Below are 25,310 nucleotides of genomic sequence, written 5' to 3'. Positions count from 1 at the left end.
CCGCCTAAATCTAGAGGTTGCTCTATTTATTGCTAGTTTATGCTTGAATGCTTATGATGTAGGATTCCATTATGCAAGCAGGTGGAAGTCAGTAAATACTAAAGATTATTAGCAAGGAGAAGGAATTGTGAGGATATCCATATTTTAATGGCCTCATAGAAGAACGGAAGAAGATGCACTTAACAGGTATGTTTGTATAGGACTGAGGAAACCAGACTTGGAACATTCCTCCTAAAACTCCCACCTATGTCAGGCATTAATTAAGTAGCACTTCGGGATGGATTCTTCAAGAAAGGTCAATCAATGTCTAGGTGTATTTCTTCCTTGGAAATTAGTAGTCTCTCTCATTTGTTTACGAGTATGGTTTCATTCCTAAATATTGGGCAACATGTAACAATCCATTGTTAAGCTTTTAGCAACCTTTAGAGGAGGACAGGGAAATGTTGTGATAAAGGGGACCGAGGCACACTTATTATGTCTTGTGTTATCCCACACTCCTATATCGATTCAAGTTTCCTACATGCACATGATGCTGTGTATCCCCCTCAGTTGTTGTAGCTGACTTCATTCTAAATAAGGCCACTTGCATGCTGCAAGTCAATAAGACCCAGCCTAAAAAACCTTGGCTTCACAGGTGTCTGTTTATAGTTAAGTCAGTTTGAAGGAGGGAAAAATCTTTGTTATGGATTAACTGATTGATAGATTGATGGCACTTACCAAAAAATGTTGTGACAGTGTCAATCCTGCATAGCTACAGTTAAAGAAGTGTGGTTTTAACACCTCTCTAAAGGTAGTTAGATTGACCAGGGGCAGACTGGTAAAGGAGGCTGCCACAGTTGTTGATATTCAGACTAAGGATGTCTATATATCTACTGATGGCTGCTCCAGATTCCTCAGTGTAACCAAATATGAGCTCCTACATAATAACACTGCACACTGACTTTCCCAACTTAACGAGCTTTCACTGTGTCCTGACTAACCCACTTGTAGGTCCCCGGCTATAACAGCTTAGCTCTGTTATAATTTAGTCAGTCAATTAGTGTTCAATGTCTACCTGCACACAACTGTAAATGCGATAAATTGATTCTGATTTCACTTCACTGCACTTACTACACAGCACATAATAATCATATCATGTTGTGGCTATTTCTCAAAGCAGCTCTGTATCTCCCCATCCTAGCTTTGCTTATCAACCATTATGCTGGATCATACCACGTAATTGAACAATCCCTAGAATGTATTCCCCTTGGTGTACTATCCGCTTGGTTGTTTCAAAGCTGCTAGAGCCCTCGTTAAGAATTTTGCAAAATTTGGTGCAGGGATTATGAGGTCCAGAATCTACAATTCCAGATGATATCACTGCCACAAATTCTGGTGATTACAAGTTCCACCCCAGAATGGGGAATGACTGGTTGGATGCCAGTATTACTATGACTTTTTCAAGTTTGTTTCCCTATTACAGGGAAAACTGATAACATTTTCCAAGTGCTTTGAGCAGATGCAAAGGTCCAGTGGGAGGGCCAGTGCTGCAGGTATGGCGGCAAGGTTACCCAGCAGGCTGTGACTGTGAGGGGGTATTGTCTCCATCATGGCCTCAACTAACCCTGCAGTGCTGCAAGGGTTGTTTGGGGCAAGGCTGTGATGGTTTCCACAGTTTCTGCAGTAGTATAGACAGGCCCGGTGTATCCAGGCCCAGAACTATCAGGTCCCGAGTTTGCAAACATGATACTTTCAGGCCTGGAGAGACTTGGAATTGTGAGATGCAAAATTTCACCTGTAGTTATTGCTTTGGGTGAAATACCACAACTCTTAATAAGGGGGTAAGTCTCCTAGAAGGTTTTTACAATTATGCTTTCCAATAATACAGTTTTTCCAACATGTCGACCAACATGGTATTCAGCCAAAACGTTCAATATAATTGGACACTCCCTTTCATCATAGCCAGTACACTTGATAAATGACAGATCCTTACTGCTACATGCACTCCATCTTAGCTGAACACATCTGACACTAACAAATACAGCTGGTACACTGACAATTTGAGCAAACCATACCATTTGATGTTTGTCAGAAACCTTACATGACGATACTACTAAAACCGACATTTTCAATACACCAAGTATCTTTTATTTCCACACTTACATTTGGTGCTGAAACAACCACGGTGTACACCTCTAAGGATCCCTTGACCTCAAGAGAGGCGCACAGAGACTTGCAGGGTGTAAATCAGAGGCCCTCAGCAGGGTCTAGTCTAGACCGGTTGGTACTGGCCAGCTGGATACTTTAGGAAAAAGGCCTACTGCATCTGCTTGGGTCTCTGTGGACCCCAGGAGGTCATCCATCTGACCCTTGAAGTCCACATCTATGTTCTTGGTGAAGCTGGGAGCAGGACCAGCCCTTCAGGTCTCCTCATAGCTCTCAAGTACCAAGTGCAGTTCAGCTTCTGTTCTTGCACATTTCCATAACGTGTTCTGAGGACGGCTGGGTGAGGGTCCAGACTTGTAGGTTTCACTAGCCTGTAGGTGGAAGAGCCCCTAAGACACTCCTAGCCCGATATGACTAATGGATTACATATTAACATGCCCTAGCTGAGCTACCTTTTCAGTAATTCCTGTTTGCTTTACTCTAAACAGACGCAAAATGCAAAGTATGAGGGCAAATATAAGATGGCCAAAGTCTTCAGCCACTTTAATATCAGGCTGTGAAGTCTAGGGTGATGGAGAGTAACATGGAAATCACCATTGTCCACCCCATACTAACACTCAAATCAAAGTTGAAGCAGGCTCCAGCACAATATTGTCTGAAATAATTTGGTTTGTCATGACCTATAATAAGATTAAAAATAAAACAACATAACTGTAATTGTAATTGCATTTACATAGCACTTATTACCCCTGATGAGGCACTAAAATGCTTTCTGCCAGGCAGCAGTTTGCTCTTGAACCCAAGGTTAGTGGTTAATCTGAAGATGTAAGTTTCCGAGGATAAAGTAGGGATAGCATCCCGGGCAGTGTAAGTGTATTGTCTTCATTCCTGTAGCAGGAGGTAGGAGACTCAAGACACTGAGGAGAGGTGGGAGAGACCTGTTACTTTTAGAAATCCCATGAACCCTTCTGTTTAACTAGAAGAAACAGTTTAATCCTCAGCACTGCCATTTGGTGGAGATCAGGCATGAGGGATGAAATAACAGTTTTTGTTTTTCAGGCAGAAGACGTTTCTAGGGCTGGCCTGTGCTATGTCTGTCCCTGATTGGTGCTTCAGGGAAATTTCACTCTTTATTGTGCCTAAGTTGTTGGTGCTCCAGCTTGGAGATGTTCGGCCCTGCTTCTTCCTGCTGTGAGAAATCTCACTTTACACAAAAGCTGTGTCTCCAGGGCGGCTTGAGAAAGGTTTGAAAGAGAAAACAGGGCACCCTGACGGGTGCTTTCTGGTAGTCAATGAATACCCCAGGACATGTTTTACGTGGAATGAACACATCTTCCCATCTTGCTGACAGTGAATGCGAATCCTGAACTTTAATGACTAAACTCCTCATCTGCCAACAACGGCAATGCGTCAGCTCAGCTCCTCAGTCAGGAAACTACACTGTACCACTTGTCAATACGCTCTGAACCATAGACGAGTACATCCAGCACGCAAGTGCAGTTAGCACTGAACTGCATGCTAGTGCACAAAGGAGTGTCTGAACTTTGTGGTGTGGAAATCTTTTTGTGCCCAAGCATATGAACACATTCAAAAAGTCCATGGCTTCACATCTACCGCACAAATGACCCACTGCATGACCTACCCACAAAGAGAGACTCAGCAACATCAGACTGTAGGCAAGATTTTAAGGGTGGCCAGGTACTTTGTCGTGGGCTGGCACACAGGGAAATTGCTTCTTATGATCTCCTGGGATGCTGCGCTCGCAGAAAAGTGCTGCCAAGATAGCACAGTGAGTTATACACTTGCTACTGTCACCGACTGAGATCGTCAAGTCTTGAGTTTGAATGCCTTCAGCCCAAATCATTCTTTCATTCTTTGAGGTTGGTAAATTGGGTACCACTAATTTGGGTAGTATTACCTCTTATTTAGTCACTGATGGAAACTAGAGTAATGGGTAAGAAATGTGATATAAATACAAGCATGAATATTATTGCTTTTTTCAATCATTATTATTATTATTGATAAGAGATAACTATGAATTGACAGGTGAAATTGAGGAAAACATGCAGTATTCATTGACCCCTGTCATTCTTCAACTGCACCCCTATTTTGCGACAGCTACCATACATTGATCTTGATTTTTATTTGCCTCATACAGGTATTGCAGTAGACAAAAATGGACTTATTTATTTTGTGGATGCCACCATGATACGGAAGGTTGATCAAAATGGAATAATCTCCACATTGCTGGGATCTAACGACTTAGCAGCAGGTCGGCCACTAAGCTGTGACTCGAGCATGGATATTACTCAGGTATTATTGTTCTCCTACGCTCGCCCTGCTGTAGTTAATCACAGTCTTGCTTTTCATTGATGAATAAATTAGTGGGAATTACATAGGGCTGAATGCACCTGAATCCTCATTATCACATTTTACACTTAAAACAACAAAGAAAGAGTTTGTCTGTAGGAAAAGAGCTGAACAGCAGTGAGGTGAGTTGTAAGAATGTTGGCCCAATATAGGTCTTTTTAGGATTGAAATATTGGGTGTAATGTAGACTGAGGGATGCCATAATATTTACCTGTGAAGAAGGGGCGTGGCCTGGTATGCTTCTGTGCCGCCCATTGTACAGTTGAAGTGTAGTGCATATAACCAGTGCAGAAACATACTTTCACAGGCAATTCATATAAAGTGCACATGGCCAGTCATTGCTCATCATTGTGCCACACTAACCCTACTAAACTGCTAAATCGACTACGGGCACAGAAAATCTGCTTACACTGTGGAGTAAAGGTGGGCGAGACAACTAATTAACATGGAAACCGACATTAGAGCTGAGCCTTTGGTGTGGCTTGGTTCTAAGAGCTTGTGCACGAACTGAGCCATTCACATGTGAATCAGGCAAAAAAACAATGTAAAATTGTGATAAAGTCCCTTCAAAATTAAAAAAAGTGTATTTCTTTAACATTCAGAAATGTTTCATCTTAGTACATTGTATTGCATCAATGCATTGAGAGATATTTAACTTTTCATGCATGAATTTTAAAACGTTGCTACTCCCACCCTGACAACAATGCGTTTACCGAAGTAAGAGGCATGTGCACCCTATAAATGACCGAGGTTCTTATATATGGAGCAACATTATAGTCAGGCCCACTAAAATTGTGCGATTTTATGGCTGCTTTGTTTCCTGCACAACTATGGATTTGCCACATTTGCCACATTATCAATCACCCCCTGCATAATCCTCAGATTCTAACAAAAAAAAATCATTCCAGCTCATCTAGCTCAAAAGTTACCTAAAAGACAGTGACACGTGTTGCCCCTTGACTAGTCATCTTTCTGATACTTCTTGCTGTAGTTAGCTGATGAACTAGTACCAAAGAAGTGTAACCTTTGCCCAGACAGTTTTAACATGCGTAGAAATGTTAAAGAAACAAAGTAATGCTATCGAAATGTTGCGCTTTATGCCACATAATTGACCGTACTTGGTGCATCATTTATTCATACCAACCACATAAAATGGTCCTCCCCTGCCACAAAAGTCCAGTGGCTCTGTTTATATAGCCTACTTAATCAAACACATACGGTTTTAGTACAGCGCACATGTAAACTCACATTTCTGAAGGCCCTCTCATATGGAATAATAAGGCTCGGAAAAAGGCTCGGTGAAATAAAATATTTGCCCGGCCATAGGATCACACAGTTTGGTCAAGCAGGAAAGCCGAGATTCGTCGAAGGTTTTCTGAATTGCCATTGTATAATTCAGCCTCTACTATATTTGACTGTTTTACATTAAATGTCACGACTTTTTCTGTAATTCGTGGCCCACATGGTGGCAAGCAGAGTCGATGTGAAAGATGAGCATGAATTTTTGGGTACAAGGTCTCGAGTAAGACATCTGGCTCACCAAAATCTACTGTGGAATGACTGCTTGTTAGATTTAAGGGCATTTTAGTCTCAAACTACTTCAAGAGAGACGTTTACAATTGTATTACAGTTTCTACTAGACTTACTTGTCTTTGAGATATTTGTTTGCCATACTAGAAAATGTCGGACATTTCTTAGAATTCCAGTTTTGCAGCACTCCCGCATAAAAGAGGTGTGTTGCGCATGGCGGGTTCTCCTGCTCTGATTTAATAAACATATGGTAACATGTCCAAGGGGTACAACCATCAGCTTCACCATTCCATGCTGACTGAATAGAACTGTGTGCAATTGCAAATCAGTTTGTGTTGGGATGAGAGATACTAAACGATATTCTACAACTATGTTATGAGTTACTCTAAGATAGATGTTATTTTGTTGGTAAAATTGTTGACATACGTGTAAAACAGGTACTCATAATAAAACGTTCTGTTTCATAGGTTCGAATGGAATGGCCGACCGATTTGGCAGTAAACCCCATGGACAACTCACTTTATGTTTTAGAGAACAACGTCATCCTACGGATAACAGAAAACCATCAAGTGAGCATCATTGCTGGGCGCCCCATGCACTGCCAGGTCCCCGGCATAGACTATTCTCTCAGTAAGTTAGCTATTCACTCTGCTCTTGAGTCTGCAAGCGCGATTGCCATCTCACACACAGGCATCCTTTACATTGCGGAAACAAATGAGAAGAAAATCAACCGGCTGCGCCAAGTCACGACCAATGGGGAGATCTCTCTTCTAGCCGGGGCGGCCTCAGACTGCAACTGCAAGGATGATGTCAACTGTAACTGCTATGCCGGGGATGATGGATATGCAACCGATGCCTTTTTGAACTCTCCATCATCTCTAGCTGTAGCTCCAGATGGCACGGTCTACATTGCTGACCTAGGCAATATTCGTATCCGCGCTGTCATGCAAAACAGGCCCCTCCTGAATGCTTTTAACCAATATGAGGTTGCATCTCCTGGGGAGCAAGAATTGTATGTCTTCAATCTGAATGGAGTTCACCAGTATACTCTAAGCCTTGTTACCGGGGAATACTTGCATAATTTCACCTACAGTGCAGACAATGATATCATCGAGATGGTGGACAACAGTGGCAACTCCTTAAAAATACGCAGGGACGCCAACGGTACCCCACGGCACTTCCTAATGCCCGATAACCAGATTGTGACTCTAACAGTGGGCAGCAATGGAGGTCTGAAGGCAGTCTCCACCCAGAATTTGGATCTGGCTTTGATGGCTTATGATGGGAACACTGGCCTTTTAACTACAAAAAGCGATGAGACAGGCTGGACAACATTTTACGAGTAAGAAAATCATTTTTGTATTAATTTAACAATGTGTTTTCACTTTGCTATTTGTTTCTAAGTTGATTCCTGAAATATTACACAAATTGATGCAGTCTTCTTATCTTCACATTATTTGTAAGTAACTATGTCGCTCAAATTTAATTAAGATAAACTGCCACCAGCCCGGTTGCTCCTAGGCCTTTATCACCCTCCAGAGAGATATATAGGCACAGTAAGTGGAGCCCTCAATCAAATGTCAACTTAACTCTTCACTCGACTTCATTTCTTGCATCCCTTCTTTCAGAATATGCAGGATCATTCCTGTTTCTAGGCTTTCCTGCCTTCTCCTCACATTTTCTTGCTGCTTTTATATTTCAGGATCCCTGGCAAATGTGCATGCATCGACATTAAGATAATGTGTAATTGCCTAAACCAAACCCCTAAGGATGGTCGCACTTTCCATCACTTGCATCAGAAAGCTGGCAGTGGGGCTCTGTGAGCTGAGGGGTTTGTTGCTATTGTCAAGTGTGAGTTGAAATGCCAGAATTATAATTTCAGACTTTCATCCTTTGAAGTTGATTATTAGTGTTTTATTACATTTGGCAATTAATGCAGCACTTAGCAACCGGAAAGCTGTGGTACCAAACTCTATGTTAAAAACGATATATCATTCTCATATAGTATGCAGGCATCTCAGAGGTTTTTTTTTTTTCAGTAGGCTTTTAGAAAGTGTTGTACAGATATTTAATGAACGATATGAATAATTTAAGAATCCATTCTAACATAATGACCAAACTAAAACTGAACAATGCATTGTGATCTGCATAATTGACAAGTGGGGGGCGGGGTTTGGTCACCCTGCAACCACCAAAGGGAGTCAAACAGGAAACGCTTTGCTCCTGGGTGCAAAGCAGTCTTACGTGTATGCTTTAAGGTTGTTCAGTATGCTATTATAATAGTTCCAGTCGTGCATTACGGGCCACAGGATACATCTGGAAGGAGCAATATGTGGGATATGCCTTACTACTGCGAACACAAGAGTAAGTCCTACCTAATCTAGGAGCAGGGCACACATAGTTGTACAAAAAGGTTTGGAAATCAGTCCAAACAACGTAGGTGTAATCATACCGAAGGCAGGTGTTACTCAAAGAAAATCTTTGCAAATTTGGCCCAAAACTGGAGACAAGGGTAAACCGCGAAAGCCAGGGCCGGCTTGCATGCGCGAGCTGGTCCCACGCCAGATCGCAAACCTTTAAATGGGCGCAGCACAAAGTGCAGTGCCTAAAATACTGTTTCTGGAGACTGTTGTGTGAGGGGAGTCGTTTTAACTGCTTTGCTTCTCATATAGAGTGACCACATTTTGAGAAGCAAAAACCGGAACAGGCCACGCATAGAAGTAGAAATAAAGCTTTTAGTCTTAATTCTAAATGTGTGTGTACATATGCACACAGTAGGCTTGTAAACGCACGCGCGTGTGTGTATATGCACGCGCACATACACACATAGACACACATATTTACAAGGTTACATTCACATAACACTATCCACAGCAGGACCCCTCCACCCTGAGCCCCCCTACCCTCCTCCACACTTTGTCTCTGCTGGCAGTAGGCAGCCGTCCTCCTCCTGTGATGCCTGACAGAAACTGTCATTTTAGTCTTCAGTCTTCTGCTTTGCAGAATGACCTGACCTTTGTCCCAAGGGCCTGGACATGTACTTAAAAGTGTAAGGACACCGGGGCCGTCCTCTGAAAAACGGGACTGTCCAGGGAAACCGGGGGCGCCTGAGCACCCTTTCTCATGGCTCTTCTTTCCCTTGCTCCCTCGCCTTCTCATATCCCTCCCATTTTTTCAACACACAGTGAAAGAGTGCCACTGGGAGGGGCCTGCCTGAGCTGCGGCCAGGTCTGTTGAAACCTCAGCATCACTGATAACAGTTGCCCGTTCCTGCCTATGAATGTAGAAGCCCTCGTCCTTTATTTAACACTACTGACAGTGGCTTAAAATCCATTTAAAGATAGGCAATTGCATTCTTAGTTAAAATGTCCAGACTCCGTTTCTGAATGCGATGTTGCATGGAAAAAGGCCGCTTTTCCTCGATTGCGGTACAGCTGGGACTGACGACACCTGCTGGTTGTTTTGCAGAATTGCTTCGACCCGTAGGATATAGTTCATTGCTCACATTTTGCAGGACGATTACTCTCTATGGAAGAAGCACCTCCATTCTGGTGACATGTCGTAATTGACTAATTAGTTATAATGCTGGTGCACGCAAGCTGTGCATAAACCAGACGATACAACAACTATGACAGGAAGTTAAGTTCAGCCATAGTCTCCGACTCAGCTCATAATGCCAACTCTTGTCACCCACGTGATTTAAAGTGCTATTAATACCGCACATATTGGCATGCTCTCGTAGCTCTCTTGATTATAAAAACTGGCCAGTTATAAGACAGCAACTCCACCTTTGTTACGTCTATGAATTCCCAGTGGTACCTACTGATATCTATATCATATGAGTGTTTCGGTCATGGTCAGACTGGCCGTTCTGGGCATCGGGTGTTTCCCCGGGAGGCTGGTGATCTTGGGGGGGGGGGGGTGCGTTTGTTACCGGGTGGCCGGTTTTGTGGCAGTGCAGCAGTTTTAAAGGCACTGCAGAGTTACTTCTATTTCCACCTGTTTTCAGGCACCAATAAAAGTGCCAATATAACTCTGGCGATTAATGTACCTGCTGGAGCGAGATGTTGAGTTGTGTCCAGTGGCAGTCTTGACTCATCTAAGGTACTGCAAAAGGTTAATGTTCCAGCTGCAAAGAATGTGAACTATGCCGATCACAGAATAGCATTTTATGTGCAATGCTCAATGGGATACTGCTTTGTCACAGAGATCCGTTTGTTACTGTGCAATCTATAAGTTGCAACTATAAACTAGCACAGTGAGCTATGAAATGCCACCAAAGAGCTGCATTTAAACTGCATGGTACACATTAGAAAGTTAGCCCCCCCCCCCATGTTTGATTATCCTAATTTTGTGAAAAAAGGGTTTGTTTGGGTACAAATGCATTGTTATTAGTAAAGTCTACCCTAACCACTGTGTACATTTTGAATCCTGAGTTTATGCTTCCCAAGACCACACACTCTTAAAAAAGCCTACCATTATGGATGACGTAAATCCTACATTCTCTAGTCCCCTTTGTCTTATGTAACATTTTCTATACACTGATTTACACTCAACGATTCACTGTCTCAGTGTGATGTAAAGTGTACCAATACCCTATGCTGGCAAGAGATGCACTACAAAACAAATGAAATACATATGGGAGAGGCTATGGAGGGATGAGAGGCACTTTTAGAGGATGATAGCGAGGGAATCATTGAAGAGCCCCAATACAAATTGCTGTATCTTGGTGAACTGTAAGGTCATCATTTACTATGCTTTAAAAACACATACAATTGATTGTATAATGAAACGTGTTGAATAATGCACCATTTTTGCTATTTTTTCACAATTTTTGGGTGGGAGAGAGAACCTCCCTCAAACCCCATTGTAGTGCTGGGCTCGCTCGCTGCACACCCTTTGGGGACTGGTCTGACAATATCTGCCAGGGCTGCTTCGGGCTCCCAGTCTGGCCCTGGCTTCAGTAAAGCTTTCAGGGCTTGACGAAGTGTATAACTACAATTCAATACAAGTATTTCTGCACCTCGCAACTTCGTCTACCTTTGCACCCTTTGGTACCATCATCCTCACACCATGGAGTGGAATGGAATGTGGGATAAAACTACTTTTTTTTAGCTAAATAGAGGATGACCAACTGGTATCGCACATCTTTTATTTCATAACCGTAGAAGAAAAATAAGGTAACATGCATTTATGTTTTTGTTCTCTGGTTACATGTTTGGCAATTTGTTCTCAAAGACACACAAGGAATGCTGGCATGCAGCTTTTACAAATGTTATATGTTGCTTGATTTGTATTTGACAATTGAATATGAGTCCCTAAAAGCCTGTCTTTAACTCCTCTCAGAACACCGCAGACAGGATTTGTCAGTGAGATGAGACAAAACAGACAGAAAGGATGTGTTTTTTTAAGTATAAATATGGCCGCCCCATCCCTGCTTTACTCGTAGTGTACGTTTGAATCAGTGCTTCATGTATATTGATGGTCAGGTGACGGGCACAGGGACTCCGTTTTGTGGACCAGACCTTATTTTATTGCACCACATTTCTTAAAGCGCTAGAAAGAGAAATGGAGAAATTAAGTGGAACAGAACGATGGGAAAATGTGGTAAAAGGAGAAATGAGGATGAAAAAGAACACAGAAGAGGGAGCTAAAAAGACAGGAAGTGGAGGATGGTTGAAGAGAAGTGGCCTCAAAAATAATCTGGGAATTTCTCAATCTGGCATTTGGCAGTGCTGTGCAGAGCACATGCCCTTATATTTTCTGCCAGATTAAGCAGAGGTTTGACTGAGCCAATAGGCAAATCACATGGCCCAACTAAAATGATCTTCCACTAAGTAGCATCACATTATTTCAAACTCTCTGGGGTTCTGTGGCATTATGCCAGTCCCTGCCATGACCCTGTAGTCTGTGAGGTAATCATCTCCATGGTAGTGACACACAGCAAGGGTTGTCTGATGTTCTAAAGGGTTTTCTACCAATTCTTCAAATTAATTTTACAATACCCAATCTTTGTTACTGATTTTTTTGTAGGTTTGGTTTACAAAAATAATTTGTCTGAAAATTCTCTGACGCATATTTCTTTTCCTGCAAGAAATGGTAGGATACTCACTAGTCTGTCATTGTCATCTACATTTTAGAGTGAAGTTTAAGACCTGGTATTGTTCTGGTAATTTGTCCGATGCATCCACTGTCGCGTTTATCTATTTATTCTTAGAGTTGTAATATATTTTACCGAAATGAAAGCATAAATTTTTTATTTTTATTAAAGACGTTCAGACTTGGAATCTTTGTGCAAAGAACCATTCTAACACTTGCAATTTGTAGAGGGCCCACACCAGTATATACAACCTTTGGAGTGTCCTCTAAGTAAAAAGAAGCATGGGTAGACATGAAGGAGTGCAAAATGAGGCTCAATTGATTCAGATGTTACTGAAGAGCAAGCCATTTTATTCCAGAGATAACAAGCATTTGCAATGCAATGGGTCTCGCATGTTGTGAACAAGTGAATTGTCATCTTTTGACAACAGTGCCCAGGAGCAAAAAAAAAAAAAATGAGTGGAAACTGAGAAAAGACGATTTAACATTTTTAAATAAAGTTAGCTTTAAAAAATAAAACTTGGTAATTTGGTTTGTCCTGCTGGGTACTATTTTGCCAGTCACAAGCCTTCTGTTTGTGGGACACTGGAAATTAGAATAAAATAGTACCTTGATCATGTTGGGAGCAGTGGACGGGCACTAATTAAGTTGAAATCAATTAGTGCTTGATCCCTGCTCCACACCAAGGAGTGGAAATGATGCAAGACATGCCATCAAGGAATTATGATGCTGTAAAGAAGAGTGCCACACAAACCAACAAATGGTGAGCGACAAGCGGTCTTCAAGCCCTTTACAGATCACAAGAGTGTCTTGCATTTGAGATGCAGGCGCAAGCCCATGCACTCGCAGGCTCTACCCTAAAAAGAATGGGTTTGTGTAGGTAGTAAAAGCTACTCTACATATAATGATGCAGGTCCCAGCCATAGCAGAGGTGGAGGAGATATCCAGGCTACACACCGTTTGGTGCACAGGAATCTACAATCTCAGCATTTAGGCCTCATTTTGAGAAGGGACAGCAGGTCAAAGGATGCAAAGTTAGCAAACTGTTTTAAAATTAGCCATTCTCTGCTCCCATCTTTTCAAGAGTGAAAGAACATTGCGTTGCAGAGAAGACATTGCATGGAGATTATTTTATCATGAGAAACTCTTTTCAATTACTATACTCATTCTAGACTGCTAATATGAGGCCCCCATGTGACTGTGCATTGCTGTCTATGGGTTTCGCACAGCGCTTGGAATTTCCAGCATAAAAGTCTTAGGCTCTGCTTGATGTGATTTGCCAAAATGTACACAATCTCATCAAGTGAGACTGGTTCTTGTTCAACCACTTACCCTCTAGTTCACAACTCTTCCAGCCTAATTACCTTCATTACGTTACTAGTACTTGAGTTATTTGAGATGGTGCTGTGTGTGCATGTAATTAATTGGAATTTGGGTTTCTTGAGAGACGCAGCAGAGTTAAATAGTTTGCTATGGTAACACAATCTTGTAGTTTTTTTGAGATAACAGTTTCAGAAATCTGATTTTGGAGAGACTGAGGCTCCCCTAAGAGAATACGAATTAAAGGCCTGATTTAGAGTTTGGGGGATGGGTTACTCCGTCGCAACCGTGACAGATATCCTGACTGCCATATTCCGATCTCAATACGCTATTAGGGGATCGTAATACAGTGGGCGGGATGTCTGTCATGTTTCTAAACTCTAAATCAGGTCCTAAGTCTGAACAATGTTTTTTTTTTACATGAATAAAATGTTATGAAATTTGTCAATTTTGCATTAAATGAAGTGCAGTAAAAATTGTGGCCCAGAGACATTTTTTTCCTTGAATGATTGAAATAGTGTCTTACTGGTATACCATATGAATCTTTTAAGCGCAAGGTGTGTTGTTGCATTTAATTTTCTCAAAACAAATACTGTACATTTCACAAAATTTTGTAAAAACAATCAGTTTTGCTCATGTGTAATGCCTAGGTACACGACTTTGTTTTCAGATCTGTGTGTTTGTGGCTCTGTGTATGTGCAAGTGTCTGTGTCACACTGCTCATATAAACCAATTAATACACTTGTATCTGCTTATTACAGAAATTTACGCATATTGTGAAATTACCCAATATAAAAGCAGGACACATTTACTAAATAATGTGTCCAATTTTTGAGTGTCTCTCACATGGTTCCCTTCCCAAGTCCGTCACTAATGTTCAACAAGCACTGGCAAAGCCAAAAGGTTTAGGGGGATATTTATACTCTGTTTGCGCCGGAATTGCGTCGTTTTTTTGACGCAATTCCGAGGCAAAACTAACGCCATATTTATACTTTGGCGTTAGACGCGTCTAGCGCCAAAGTCCATGGAGTTAGCGTCATTTTTTAGCGTGGACACCTACTTTGCGTTAATTATATGCAAGGTAGGCGTTCCCGTCTAAAAAATCGACTCCGAGGCATGTGCGCCGTATTTACACTCCCGGGCAAAATTCACGCCCGGGAGTGGGCGGGTCAAAAAAAATGACGTACGGCCGCTTTTGCGCAGTTTTTTAGCGCCTGCTCAGGGCAGGCGTTAAGGGACCTGTGGGCTCAGAAGGAGGCCAGAGGTGCCCTCCCAGCCCCCAGGGACACCCCCTGCCACCGTTGCCCACCCCAGGAGGACACCCAAGGCTAGAGGGACCCATTCCTGGGACATTAAGGTAAGTTCAGGTAAGTATTTGTTTTTTATTTTTTTGTGGCATAGGGAGGCCTGATTTGTGCCCCCCTACATGCCACTATGCCCAATGACCATGCCCAGGGGACAGAAGTCCCCTGGGCATGGCCATTGGGCAAGGGGGCATGACTCCTGTCTTTGCTAAGACAGGAGTCATGTCAATGGGGGTTGGGAGTAAAAAATGGCGCAAATCGGGTTGCGGCGCAAATTTTGCCTCAGCCTGACTTGCCCCATTTTTTGGCGCCCAAGCTCCATTTTCCCCTACGCCGGCGCTGCCTGGTGTACGTCATTTTTTTTAACGCACACCAGACAGCGCCGGCGGCTAACGCCGGCTAACGTCATTCAATAAATACGGCGCCCGCATGGCGCTTCAGAATGGCGTTAGCCAGCGCTAATTTTTTTGACGCAAAACTGCATGGGCGCAGTTTTGCGTCAAAAAGTATAAATATGGCCCCTAGTGTTGGCCACCAGTCATTTGACTTTGTCATGTTTGTTTTGTCATGGTTTATGGAAAGCTGTATTATTGAAGAAACTATTGGGTCCTTCATCAATTGTTATGGAACACAGTATTTTGGGAAAGCTGTTGGGTTCTTAATCAATCTTTAAAATAAATGACTAAAGCAAAAATGTTTTTATTTCACAAGGCACACATTGCCATAGTATACCTGCCACTTCTGTGCTCCTTGTCAAAGGGCAAAATGCCATCACCCACAATGAGTTTAGCCTATGGCTGAAATGAGCAGGTGGGTGCCTCATGCTGTATGCTGTAGTGGGAGGAAAACATGTGAATGGCACAATAACAGACCAGTGGATGAAAAGGGCGGGCTGAAGCCATATCTAAACAAGATATAAACAGGGCCACTGGAATTATGCAATGGGGCCGCTCCATCATTATTCGAATAATTATTGATTTGCCGCAATTACCACATAAACCATCATCTGTTGCATAATCTGCTAAATTTAACAAAAAAAAATGTTTCTAGCTCAAATGGTTCGAAAGTTACTAAACATGCAGAAACATGTGTTGCTGCTCAGTGGAAGGCCCTCGGTTGCTTATTGCTATATGTGTGTGTTAAAGTGGTACTAACGAGGTGCAACTATTGCCCAGGCGGGGTTAACAAGTGTAGAAATGACAAAATAATTAAGTAATACTGTCGTAAAATGTGCCACATTATGCCCTTATAATTTGCCTTTTCTTGCAGCCTAACTTACTAAACCCTGCTGCATAATTTGGTCTGCTCTTGCCACATAATTCCAGAGGCCCTGCGTACAAGGTTAGCAAAACTAACACCGACTTAAAACAAACAGCTCTGAAGACCATGTTGCCCTTTTTGTCTTATTTTTTAGCTATGACAATGAAGGACGCCTGACCAATGTGACACGCCCGACCGGAGTAGTAACAAGTCTTCACCGAGAAATGGAAAAATCCATCACTATAGATATTGAGAACTCCAACAGGGACGATGATGTCACTGTGATCACCAATCTCAGCTCTGTAGAGGCGTCTTACACTGTGGTTCAAGGTATGTGCTCTGTTAAATTGTACGTCATAATAACAATGCTGTCACAAATGCATAAGCTTTTTGTTTTCAAAAATCAAAAAATTGTCCGACATCCTAACAAAGAAACCTTTCACGATTCCCATATGTACAAGAACTCCAAAAACAGGTCGTGTTCGTAAATTACAGAATGATTGGTGGTTATGACAACGCGAGTAAAGGCTCCATAAACTCTTGACTTCCTGTCAAAGTTTAATCATGGAGACTGAGGGAAAGAGTAGCCTGGAGACATACATAGACGGAGACAGAGAGCGAGGCAAGCCGCCAGAGAAGGCTGATAGGGACAGCCTTTCCTGTGAGCCTCCAGTTTATACCTTCTGTGTTTGTCAATGGTGTATCTATTGTTCAGAATGACAGCATGTCCGTTTTCGGGAACGAATTATTAAGCACTTATTCTGAATGACTTTCTTAGAATGGAAACGATTAGGCTAATAAAAGAAATAAAATAAGGAATATGCTTAAAGGCTGATTTGTATTTATGTAAAAGAGACCCACCTCGTCTTTGCCTTAAAACTCCTGATCTACTGTATCATACCTTGGGCCACTGCACAGTCAGCAAGCACTAGTTTTGTGCAATTTAATTAGTCATTCACTAAACAGGAGCCCGCACAGTTTTATTATAGGCCTCTGGTGTGCTGGCATTCAGAGTTCACTGAAACGTCTTTGCATGAGTGCTGCTGCAGGGAAATATGCGTTCAACTCTGATTTCTTCGTGGGTAAGGGTTCCTCTTTGATTAGAAGAGTCAGGGACCTTTAGTTATCATTTCATAAAAAGCGGAGTTTTCCCCTCTGTGTACATAACAGTACAAGACGTGAAATGACTAAGACTGATTCTGAGTGTGTCGAAAGCTTTTAAATAAAGATATCCTAGGGGTTGTATTAACCGGGTGTAGTAAATGTCAGGGATTCTGCATTTCGCATTGGAACATGAGGAATTTCATGCAGAAAGGCATGCTTAGTTTATCAGTTTCTGAGTGTATCGGCGTTTTATGCGCATTTTCCTTGATAACTTGAAGGTTTAACTGATGTAAATTTGTTAGAGGATTAGAGGAAAGTTGGGGCACGCAGTGTTTACTTGAAAACTGGGATCCCAATCTCTGCTGAAACTCCTGTTGGTGTAGGGATAAGAATTTTCCACCCAACTCAGAGAGATGACCAATCGGTGGAATGTGTTGGAATGCAAAGCATCTATTCAGGGAAAGAAAAACAATTATAGTCGCCAGCATGATTTAATTTCGGTGAATAGTAAAATTATTTGAAAGTGTCCTTATAATACTGTACAGATTTATTAAAAAGGCGCACCTATTATTTTAGACTCTAACATCTGGAAAAAAGTATAGAGGGATGAATGACATGCTGAATTACAAAGGTATTCAAAAAACCTCTCTATGTGCATTTTATAACATTCAAGACTATGAGGTTTGTACCGCTCCTGAAATACTCTTGCTAAACGTGGATTGGGCAACCCTAAATTGGCGAAAACAAGCACTGTTAAGTGCAATTTAAATCTGTGTGTTTGTTGGGAATGTCCTGGCCACACACCATTTGTTTACTGTGCCATGCCTTTTATCGTGTCCTGTCCATCCGTAGTAGAAGAAAGAGAAAAGAGACTACCATTAGTTAGGGTTCAAATGCAAGTAGTGGCCAAGTTACAACTGTTTACTTTATGACCACTTGTGTTTCAGACAAGAAGGCTGTAAACATCTCTTTGGAACATAGTAATCCAACAAGTTGCTCTCTGTTGTTCTAGATCAAGTGCGCAACAGCTACCAGCTCTGCACCAACGGCACTCTCCGGGTGATGTATGCCAACGGAATGGGTATCAGCTTTCATAGTGAGCCACACATTCTGGCTGGTACTGCAACCCCTACAATAGGCCGGCGCAACATTTCCCTACCTACTGACAATGGCTTGAACTCTATCGAGTGGCGGATGAGAAAGGAGCAGACCAAAGGAAAAGTAATTGTGTTTGGAAGAAAACTGAGGGTAAGATTTATATAATATATGAGTATAACACCAAATAAACCAGCTTTTATATTAACAGATATAGATTACTTAATGACCAAGAGCAACACATACATATATGGCCTTTCCTCTTGTTGTGTTAAAATTTGAGGTGCTTGTCCCTGTTGAGCTGGTGTTCAAGAGCCTGACCAGCCAGTCGTCACCATACCTATCTAGAGGAAATTATTAGACTGTTGTTAGGATAGCTTTTTAGGTTTTCGTTGCCTATGGCATGCGTAAATACTCCCACCACCTGAGTTTCAAGCAATGTAGCACTAGGTAAAGACACACTATCACACAAACTGAGCTACCTTTTGTGTTAAGACCTCTGGACAGACTACCAATTTTATTTCTTGACCCACCAATCAAAATGGAAACCTCACGAGAAAGAAATTTGCACTCACAAGGTTCTTCTCTTTGATATTGCTTCTGTTTGTCCATTCTCCTCATGGTGATCTTCAGATAATATTGAAAAGGCCTCAATCCCTTCATTCTCAATTAATGCTGTAGAGTAGATTCTTCTTAATTTTGAAGGCTTGTCATCCTGCTGTTTCACAGTTGAGGACTGTAACTTCCCCCTTCCTCCATGTTACATTCTCAGAAGCTTCTGAAGTGTGGGAATGCTATACCTAAACATATATATTTTACATAGTTATAAAGCAATTAAAAATAGTGTATTAATAATATACACCTATCAAAGTCGATGAAAAATATAAGCAATATGAATTTTAAAGCAAATGGTTTTTACCTACATTGCATACTACTAGCACCAACGATAGAGTAAGGTTGTCAGAGAGATTATATTATAATATATCGTATTGTTTTGTATTGTATAGTATTATATTATATTATTTATATTATATTATATTATATATTTAATTATATTTGAAGCACCCTCTGCTGTACATAGTAAACATATTGTGAATCACCCAGGGGTTCCGTTACTATATACAGGATCTATGTAAAGGTTTTGTGACCTTTATACGTCCTTCAGGGTCTGAAGCTGTATCCGGTGAGGTTTCCATGAAATCAGCCACTGTTACCACAAAGTTCCTCTCACACTCCAGATGTTTTGGAAGTCTAAAAATATTCTATGTTGCAGCTTTTCTGAGCAGCTCCTTTTGGTCATTTCTAAGGGCACCAAGTCCTCAGAACAGCACTTAGGGGCTAGGACTCACTCGAGCAGAGGCCATCAGCAGGGTCCTGTTCAGGTCCTGTTGCTCGTGGTAACATGGGCTATTCAGGAAAAAAGGCATCTAGCAGTTCAGCTTAGTCACTGAAGCCACAGAGAGGGTTAGCCAACTGTTCCTTCTAATCCATTTCTTGGTCCTGCATACAAGTGAAAGCAGGTCCAGCACTTCAGGTAGCAGCACATCTCAAATAGCAGGTTCAGTTCTCTTTTTTTCTTCCATTGGTCCAGAAAGTGTTCCGATGAGCCATGGGTGAGGTGCTAGTTTTGTAACATTTTCTTGCAAATGGGTGGTGTAGACTCCTGGTCACTCCCTAACCAATGAGTAAAACATACCCAAGGATGAGCCTTTTCAGTTTTGTAGCACATCCTGTATGCCCTACTGCAAACTAACTCATGGTGCACCTTTCTAATCTAATTAAAATCCAAGATTACATAACCTTACTCCTCTTGAAGGGGGATGGGGTGCCATCCAGTGGTGTGTTTAGGGAAATGAACAGTCCCCTCCTCATCTGCTTTGCCAAACTGGTTCTGGGACCAGTCCCCCACACACTGGGCAGGATCCAAACTGGCTACATAGAACCCAGGAGTCAAAAGCCTCTCTTCCCCAGGTTTCTTTTTACATTTAGTTATAAATGAGCAGACCTCACCCTAGTCCATTTTAAGTTAATTGAGTTCCCTTTCAAGTTAATGAAGTTCCTGAACCATCCCCAGCTACCCTTCCTGAGGTGCCATATGTTACATATCTCACATCCAGGCCTTCCTGCTAAAAGACCTAGGTTATTGTTTGTGATTTGGGAGCACTTACTTACTAGCCTACTGGAGATTCAGGCAGACAAAGTCTACCTTTCTAAAAGTCCCTTTCCCTAAATGCTAGTAACAACATGACTAATAACCATCACACTCCTACAACTGCGGGCATGCAGACTATTCCAGACCACACAAAGCTTTAAGAATGTTTAGGATGACTGGTATTATTAATGCTTTATGTAAGTTCAATTATTGAGCACACTGTTAGCTTGCCTCAAAAATAGACAAACAGCTCCATCATGTGGTGAATTGTCTTAATTGCCGGTTTTGATAATTAAGTGATGGTTCTGAGCCTCAGCAAATACTACCTCAAATTCAGCACTGCACTGTGGGTACATGCCAACATTAAATTCTGGCATGTACCACTTTTGAATATAGGCACATTTCCTTATGGACTATAGTTCTATTTGGGGGGAGGTGACTTCTTTTATATTTAAAAGTAGGATTCTTGCCTGTCAAAAAAGGTAATTTTGAAAGGATTTCCCTGCAGAAGTCAGACTACACAGGTAGGCCTAAATCCATGTTTTCGTGGTCACCCTACCTGATTGCACAACATGTTCTGCAGCCCCCAAGTGACATTTAATTTCTCCATGCCATTGGGGTATTTCCCCACACCATATAGTATAGTCTTACTGGAAAGTTAAGTAGGCCAATAAGGTGTTAGCCAATTTTTCATGTTTTAGGGGTCAGAACATACACTGAGGCCTGGAATGAAGTGACCCCCCCCCCCCCCCAGCAATACCTGTCAGTAAAAAATGAAGGTAACCACATACAAATAGGTACTTTGTGCACTGTTCAACTACCTGAATTTTATTTGTGATCTCTTCTCATCAGATACAAAAGGGCAGCTCCACAGAGGACTAAATGTAATTATGGGCTCTAGATAAAATGATATACAACATAAGAGTTCATCATCATTTCAAGAGAAATGTCTGTCTCTGATGAATAACTAATTTATTTTTGCATCTACTTCATCTGGTAGTTAAAATTAATTTAAATAGCAGAACCAGTCTACTTACTAACCATTGTATGTACTTTCTGTATTGGACATATTAGGTAATATTAGGTATATGCATGGGTATGTATGTATGTATGTGTTAGACTTTTCATCCTTGGGGTGGTCTCCCTAAACTTTTTACCTCTGTTCCCCAGGTTGTTGATCTGTGCTGGACTCTGATTTTACTGTTTTTGTTACTATGGGCACTTTACCACTGCTAACCAGTGCTAAAGTGCAAGTGCTCCTTTACAGAATATGTATGTAATTGGCTTATCCATGATTGGCATATTTGATTTACTAGTAAGTCCCTAGTAAAGTGCAGGGGAGGTGCCAGGGCCTGCAAATCAAATGCTACTCGTGGGCCTGCAGCACTGGTTGTGCCACCCACATAAGTAGCTCTGTAGCCATGTCTCAGACTTGCCACTGCAGTGTCTGTGTGTACAGTTTTAAATGTAAATTCGACTTGGCAAGTGTCCCCACTTGTCAGGCCTAAACCTTTCCTTTTCTTACATGTAAGGCACCCCTAAGGTAGGCCCTAGGTAGCCCCAAGGGCAGGGTGCAGTGTATGGTTAAGGTAGGACATATAGTAATGTGTTTTATATGTCCTGGCAGTGAAATATTGCTAAATTCGTTTTTCACTGTTGCAAGGCCTGTCCCTCTCATAGGTTAACATGGGGGCTACCTTTAAATCTGATTAAAGTTTAGATTTCCTTTGGGAGCAGATGGACATGTTGAGTTTGGGGTCTCTGAGCTCACAGTATAGAAATACATCTTTTAGTAAAGTTGATTTTAAGATTTTGTGTTTGAAAATGCCACTTTTAGAAAGTGAGCATTTCTTGCTTATACTATTTCTGTGATTCTGCCTGTTTGTGGATTCCCTTTCAGGGTCAGTTTGACAGTTGGGCTGGTTGCACCTCACACTAGACAATGACACAAAGGGAGCTGGGGTGTGGCCTGCATATCCTGATGAGCCATCTGTGCTAGGAGGGAGGGGAGGAGTGGTCACTAACACCTGAAAGGGCTGTGCCTGTCCTCACACAATGCAGCCTCCAACCCCCTGGCGAGTTTCTGGGGCTTGGCCTGGGCAAGGCAGGATTGCACATTCAAAAGAGACTTTACTTTGAAGTAGGCCTACTTCAAAGGAAAAATTGGGTATAAGAAGGGCACCCAAAACCACAGACCCTTCCACAGAAATACTTCTGGAAACAAGAGGAACCTCTGTCTGGAGAAGAGCTGAAGAGCTGAGGAAGAAGAGCTGCCCTGCCTGTGACTGTGATTTGTGGAGCTATACTGCAGTTGCTGTTTCTGCCAGATTAAGAGGGCAAAGATTGTACTTTGTGTGCCTTCCATCTTGAGAAGAAATCTCCAAGGGCTTGATTTAGAGCTTGCCTCCTGTTGTTTGAAGTCTCAGGGACAGCAAAGACTTCTCTCTGCCAGCACCTGGAGTCTCTGGAGAGACTCCCACTCTGCCCTGTGGTGCCCATCCAGTTCCTGGGACCCTGAAAGGAGAAGCTGGTAGCCTAAAGACAAGGAAATCCACGCACAGGGCTCCGTGCGGGGAAAAGATCGACACAACTCCGATCTGCGGCTAAAGAAACAATGCGCTGCCGGCTCTGTAGCTGAGAATTGATGCTCGCAGGAAACCCGACCGAAGAATCGACACATGGAGCAGGAGAAACGACGCGCAGCCTCGCTGACGGAGGCTGGGAGATCACAACCCATGCTGCAGGGTTTTCGGATCATCGTGCGACTGGATTTCCGACTCAAGTACTGCTGGGCGTGGAAAAACAACGCAAGGTTTGCCCGGACCCGAGAGTGCTGACCGGTTCGATGCATCGCTCTCCTGCGGAGAGAAGAAATGACGCGCCTGACCCGGCGAAAGGAGAAACGACGCAAGGTCCCGCTCGTGAGTGGAATCAATGTAACGCAAGCCCTTTTTGACGCAATCTCGCCTGTGCGGGGTTATTTTTGATGCACCCAAGGTACTTTTTCACGCTGACATCGTTAGTGTGTGTTTAGAACTACTTAAAGACTCTTTTTGCATTTTTATTGATAACTTGACTTGTGTTTTGTAGATTTTTGTGGTTTTGGTCTTGTTTTGTTTAGATAAATATTTCCTATTTTTCTAAACTGGTGTTGTGTCATTTTGTAGTGTTTTCATTATTGAGCAAATTGAGATACTGTTTTATCTGTCAACACCTCTACATTAAGGCCCATATTTATACTTTTTGACGCTAAACTGCGCTAACGCAGTTTAGCGTCAAAAAATTTTGCGCCGTCTAACGCCATTCCGAAGCGCCATGCGGGCGCCGTATTTATGGAATGGCGTTAGCCGGCGCAAGCAGACCGGCGCTGCCTGGTGTGCGTGGAAAAAAACCACGTAGACCAGGCAGCGCCGGCGTAGGGGGAAAATGGCGCTAGGGCGTCTTAAAATGGCGCAAGTCGGGTTGACGCTAAAAAATCGTCTTAACCCGATTTGCGCCATTTTTTCGACGCCCAGACGCCATTTAAATGACTCCTGTCTTAGTAAAGACAGGAGTCATGCCCCCTTGCCCAACGGCCATGCCCAGGGGACTTATGTCCCCTGGGCATGGTCATTGGGCATAGTGGCATGTAGGGGGGCACAAATAAGGCCCCCCTATGCCACCCAAAAAAAATTGAAAAATATAAAAAATTATACTTACGTGAACTTACCTGAATGTCCCTGGGGTGGGTCCCTCCATCCTTGGGTGTCCTCCTGGGGTGGGCAGGGGTGGCAGGGGGGGTCCCTGGGGGCAGGGGAGGGCACCTGTGGGCTCATTTTGAGCCCACAGGCCCCTTAACGCCTACCCTGACCCAGGCGTTAAAAAGTGGCGCAAATGCGGGGTTTTTTGACCCGCCACCTCCCGGGCGTGATTTTTGCCCGGGAGTATAAATACGACGCATTTGCGTCGCCGTCATTTTTTTAGACGGGAACGCCTTCCTTGCATCTCATTAACGCAAGGAAGGCGTTCACGCTAAAAAATGACGCTCTTTGCCCATACTTTGGCGCTAGACGCGTCTAACGCCAAAGTATAAATATGGCGTTAGTTTTGCGCCGAATTTGCGTCGAAAAAAACGACGCTAATTCGGCGCAAACGGAGTATAAATACGGGCCTAAATACTTTACACCTAGCACTCTGAAGTTAAGCCTACTGCTCTGCCAAGCTCCCAAGGGGGTAAGCAGGGGTTACCTGAGGGTGATTCTCTTTTACCATGGCTAGAGTGAGGGTCCTTGCTTGAACAGGGGGTAACCTGACTGTCATCCAAGGACCCCATTTCTAACAGAATGTATGTATGTATGCATGTATGTATTGCTATTTGTACAGCCTAAAGCGACTATGTAGCAACTGAGCTCATTTTATTGGATGGAGAGTTACACACTTGCATTTCACAAGTAAAGCACATATATTTACGTAATTTTTTCAACACATTTACAGTTGTAGACACTGGAAGATTAAGCGATTTGCCCAGAACTGTAATACACAGTTAAGTGCCACAGCTAAGGTTTCACCCAATTTTAAAGTTCTGAAAGTTGGCAGCAAATATACTAGACCACATCCAGTTTAAAGTACTGGCAAGTTACCTTCAGAATGACTTGTGTTTGGTCCTTTTATATACTTCTGAGCCCTGCAGCAGTTGGGTGCCAGCTGTGCTCTTTTGTCCTACAAATGTTCTGAGCTAGGATACCACTCTAACAAACGGAGTTTATGATTGCCAATTCAAGAAAAAAAAGAAAATGAGCAGCCTTCACTCCCTACAGGCTGGCTTCTGCCGCTTTTCGGGAAGCACACCAAATGTATGGGATCAAAGAGCTCCCGCCCTTGACTGAAAGTGCAGACAGTGGCACAATCAGCAAATAAGCAGCAACAGCCAGGCTAAATGTGCATCCCATGCC

The 25,310-nt window shown here is 42.6% G+C and overlaps 1 protein-coding gene across 1 annotated transcript in view; it reads left to right on the top strand.

The window, feature by feature from the left end:
- The window catches only part of TENM2 (teneurin transmembrane protein 2), a 1,257,685-nt gene that overhangs the window by 1,178,350 nt on the left and 54,025 nt on the right, over window positions 1-25,310 (top strand). Inside the window, exons 22-25 of the mRNA XM_069199351.1 lie at window positions 4,304-4,458; window positions 6,513-7,387; window positions 16,183-16,358; window positions 18,145-18,380. Of these exons, the coding sequence (XP_069055452.1) occupies window positions 4,304-4,458; window positions 6,513-7,387; window positions 16,183-16,358; window positions 18,145-18,380 (1,442 nt within the window). The remainder of the gene's footprint in view (window positions 1-4,303; window positions 4,459-6,512; window positions 7,388-16,182; window positions 16,359-18,144; window positions 18,381-25,310) is intronic.

The sequence above is a fragment of the Pleurodeles waltl genome, chromosome 7 (assembly GCF_031143425.1).
Source record: "Pleurodeles waltl isolate 20211129_DDA chromosome 7, aPleWal1.hap1.20221129, whole genome shotgun sequence".
Classification (NCBI taxonomy): domain Eukaryota; kingdom Metazoa; phylum Chordata; class Amphibia; order Caudata; family Salamandridae; genus Pleurodeles; species Pleurodeles waltl.
Note: the sequence above shows the minus strand (reverse complement) of the source record. Positions and strands in the feature narration are given on the sequence as shown.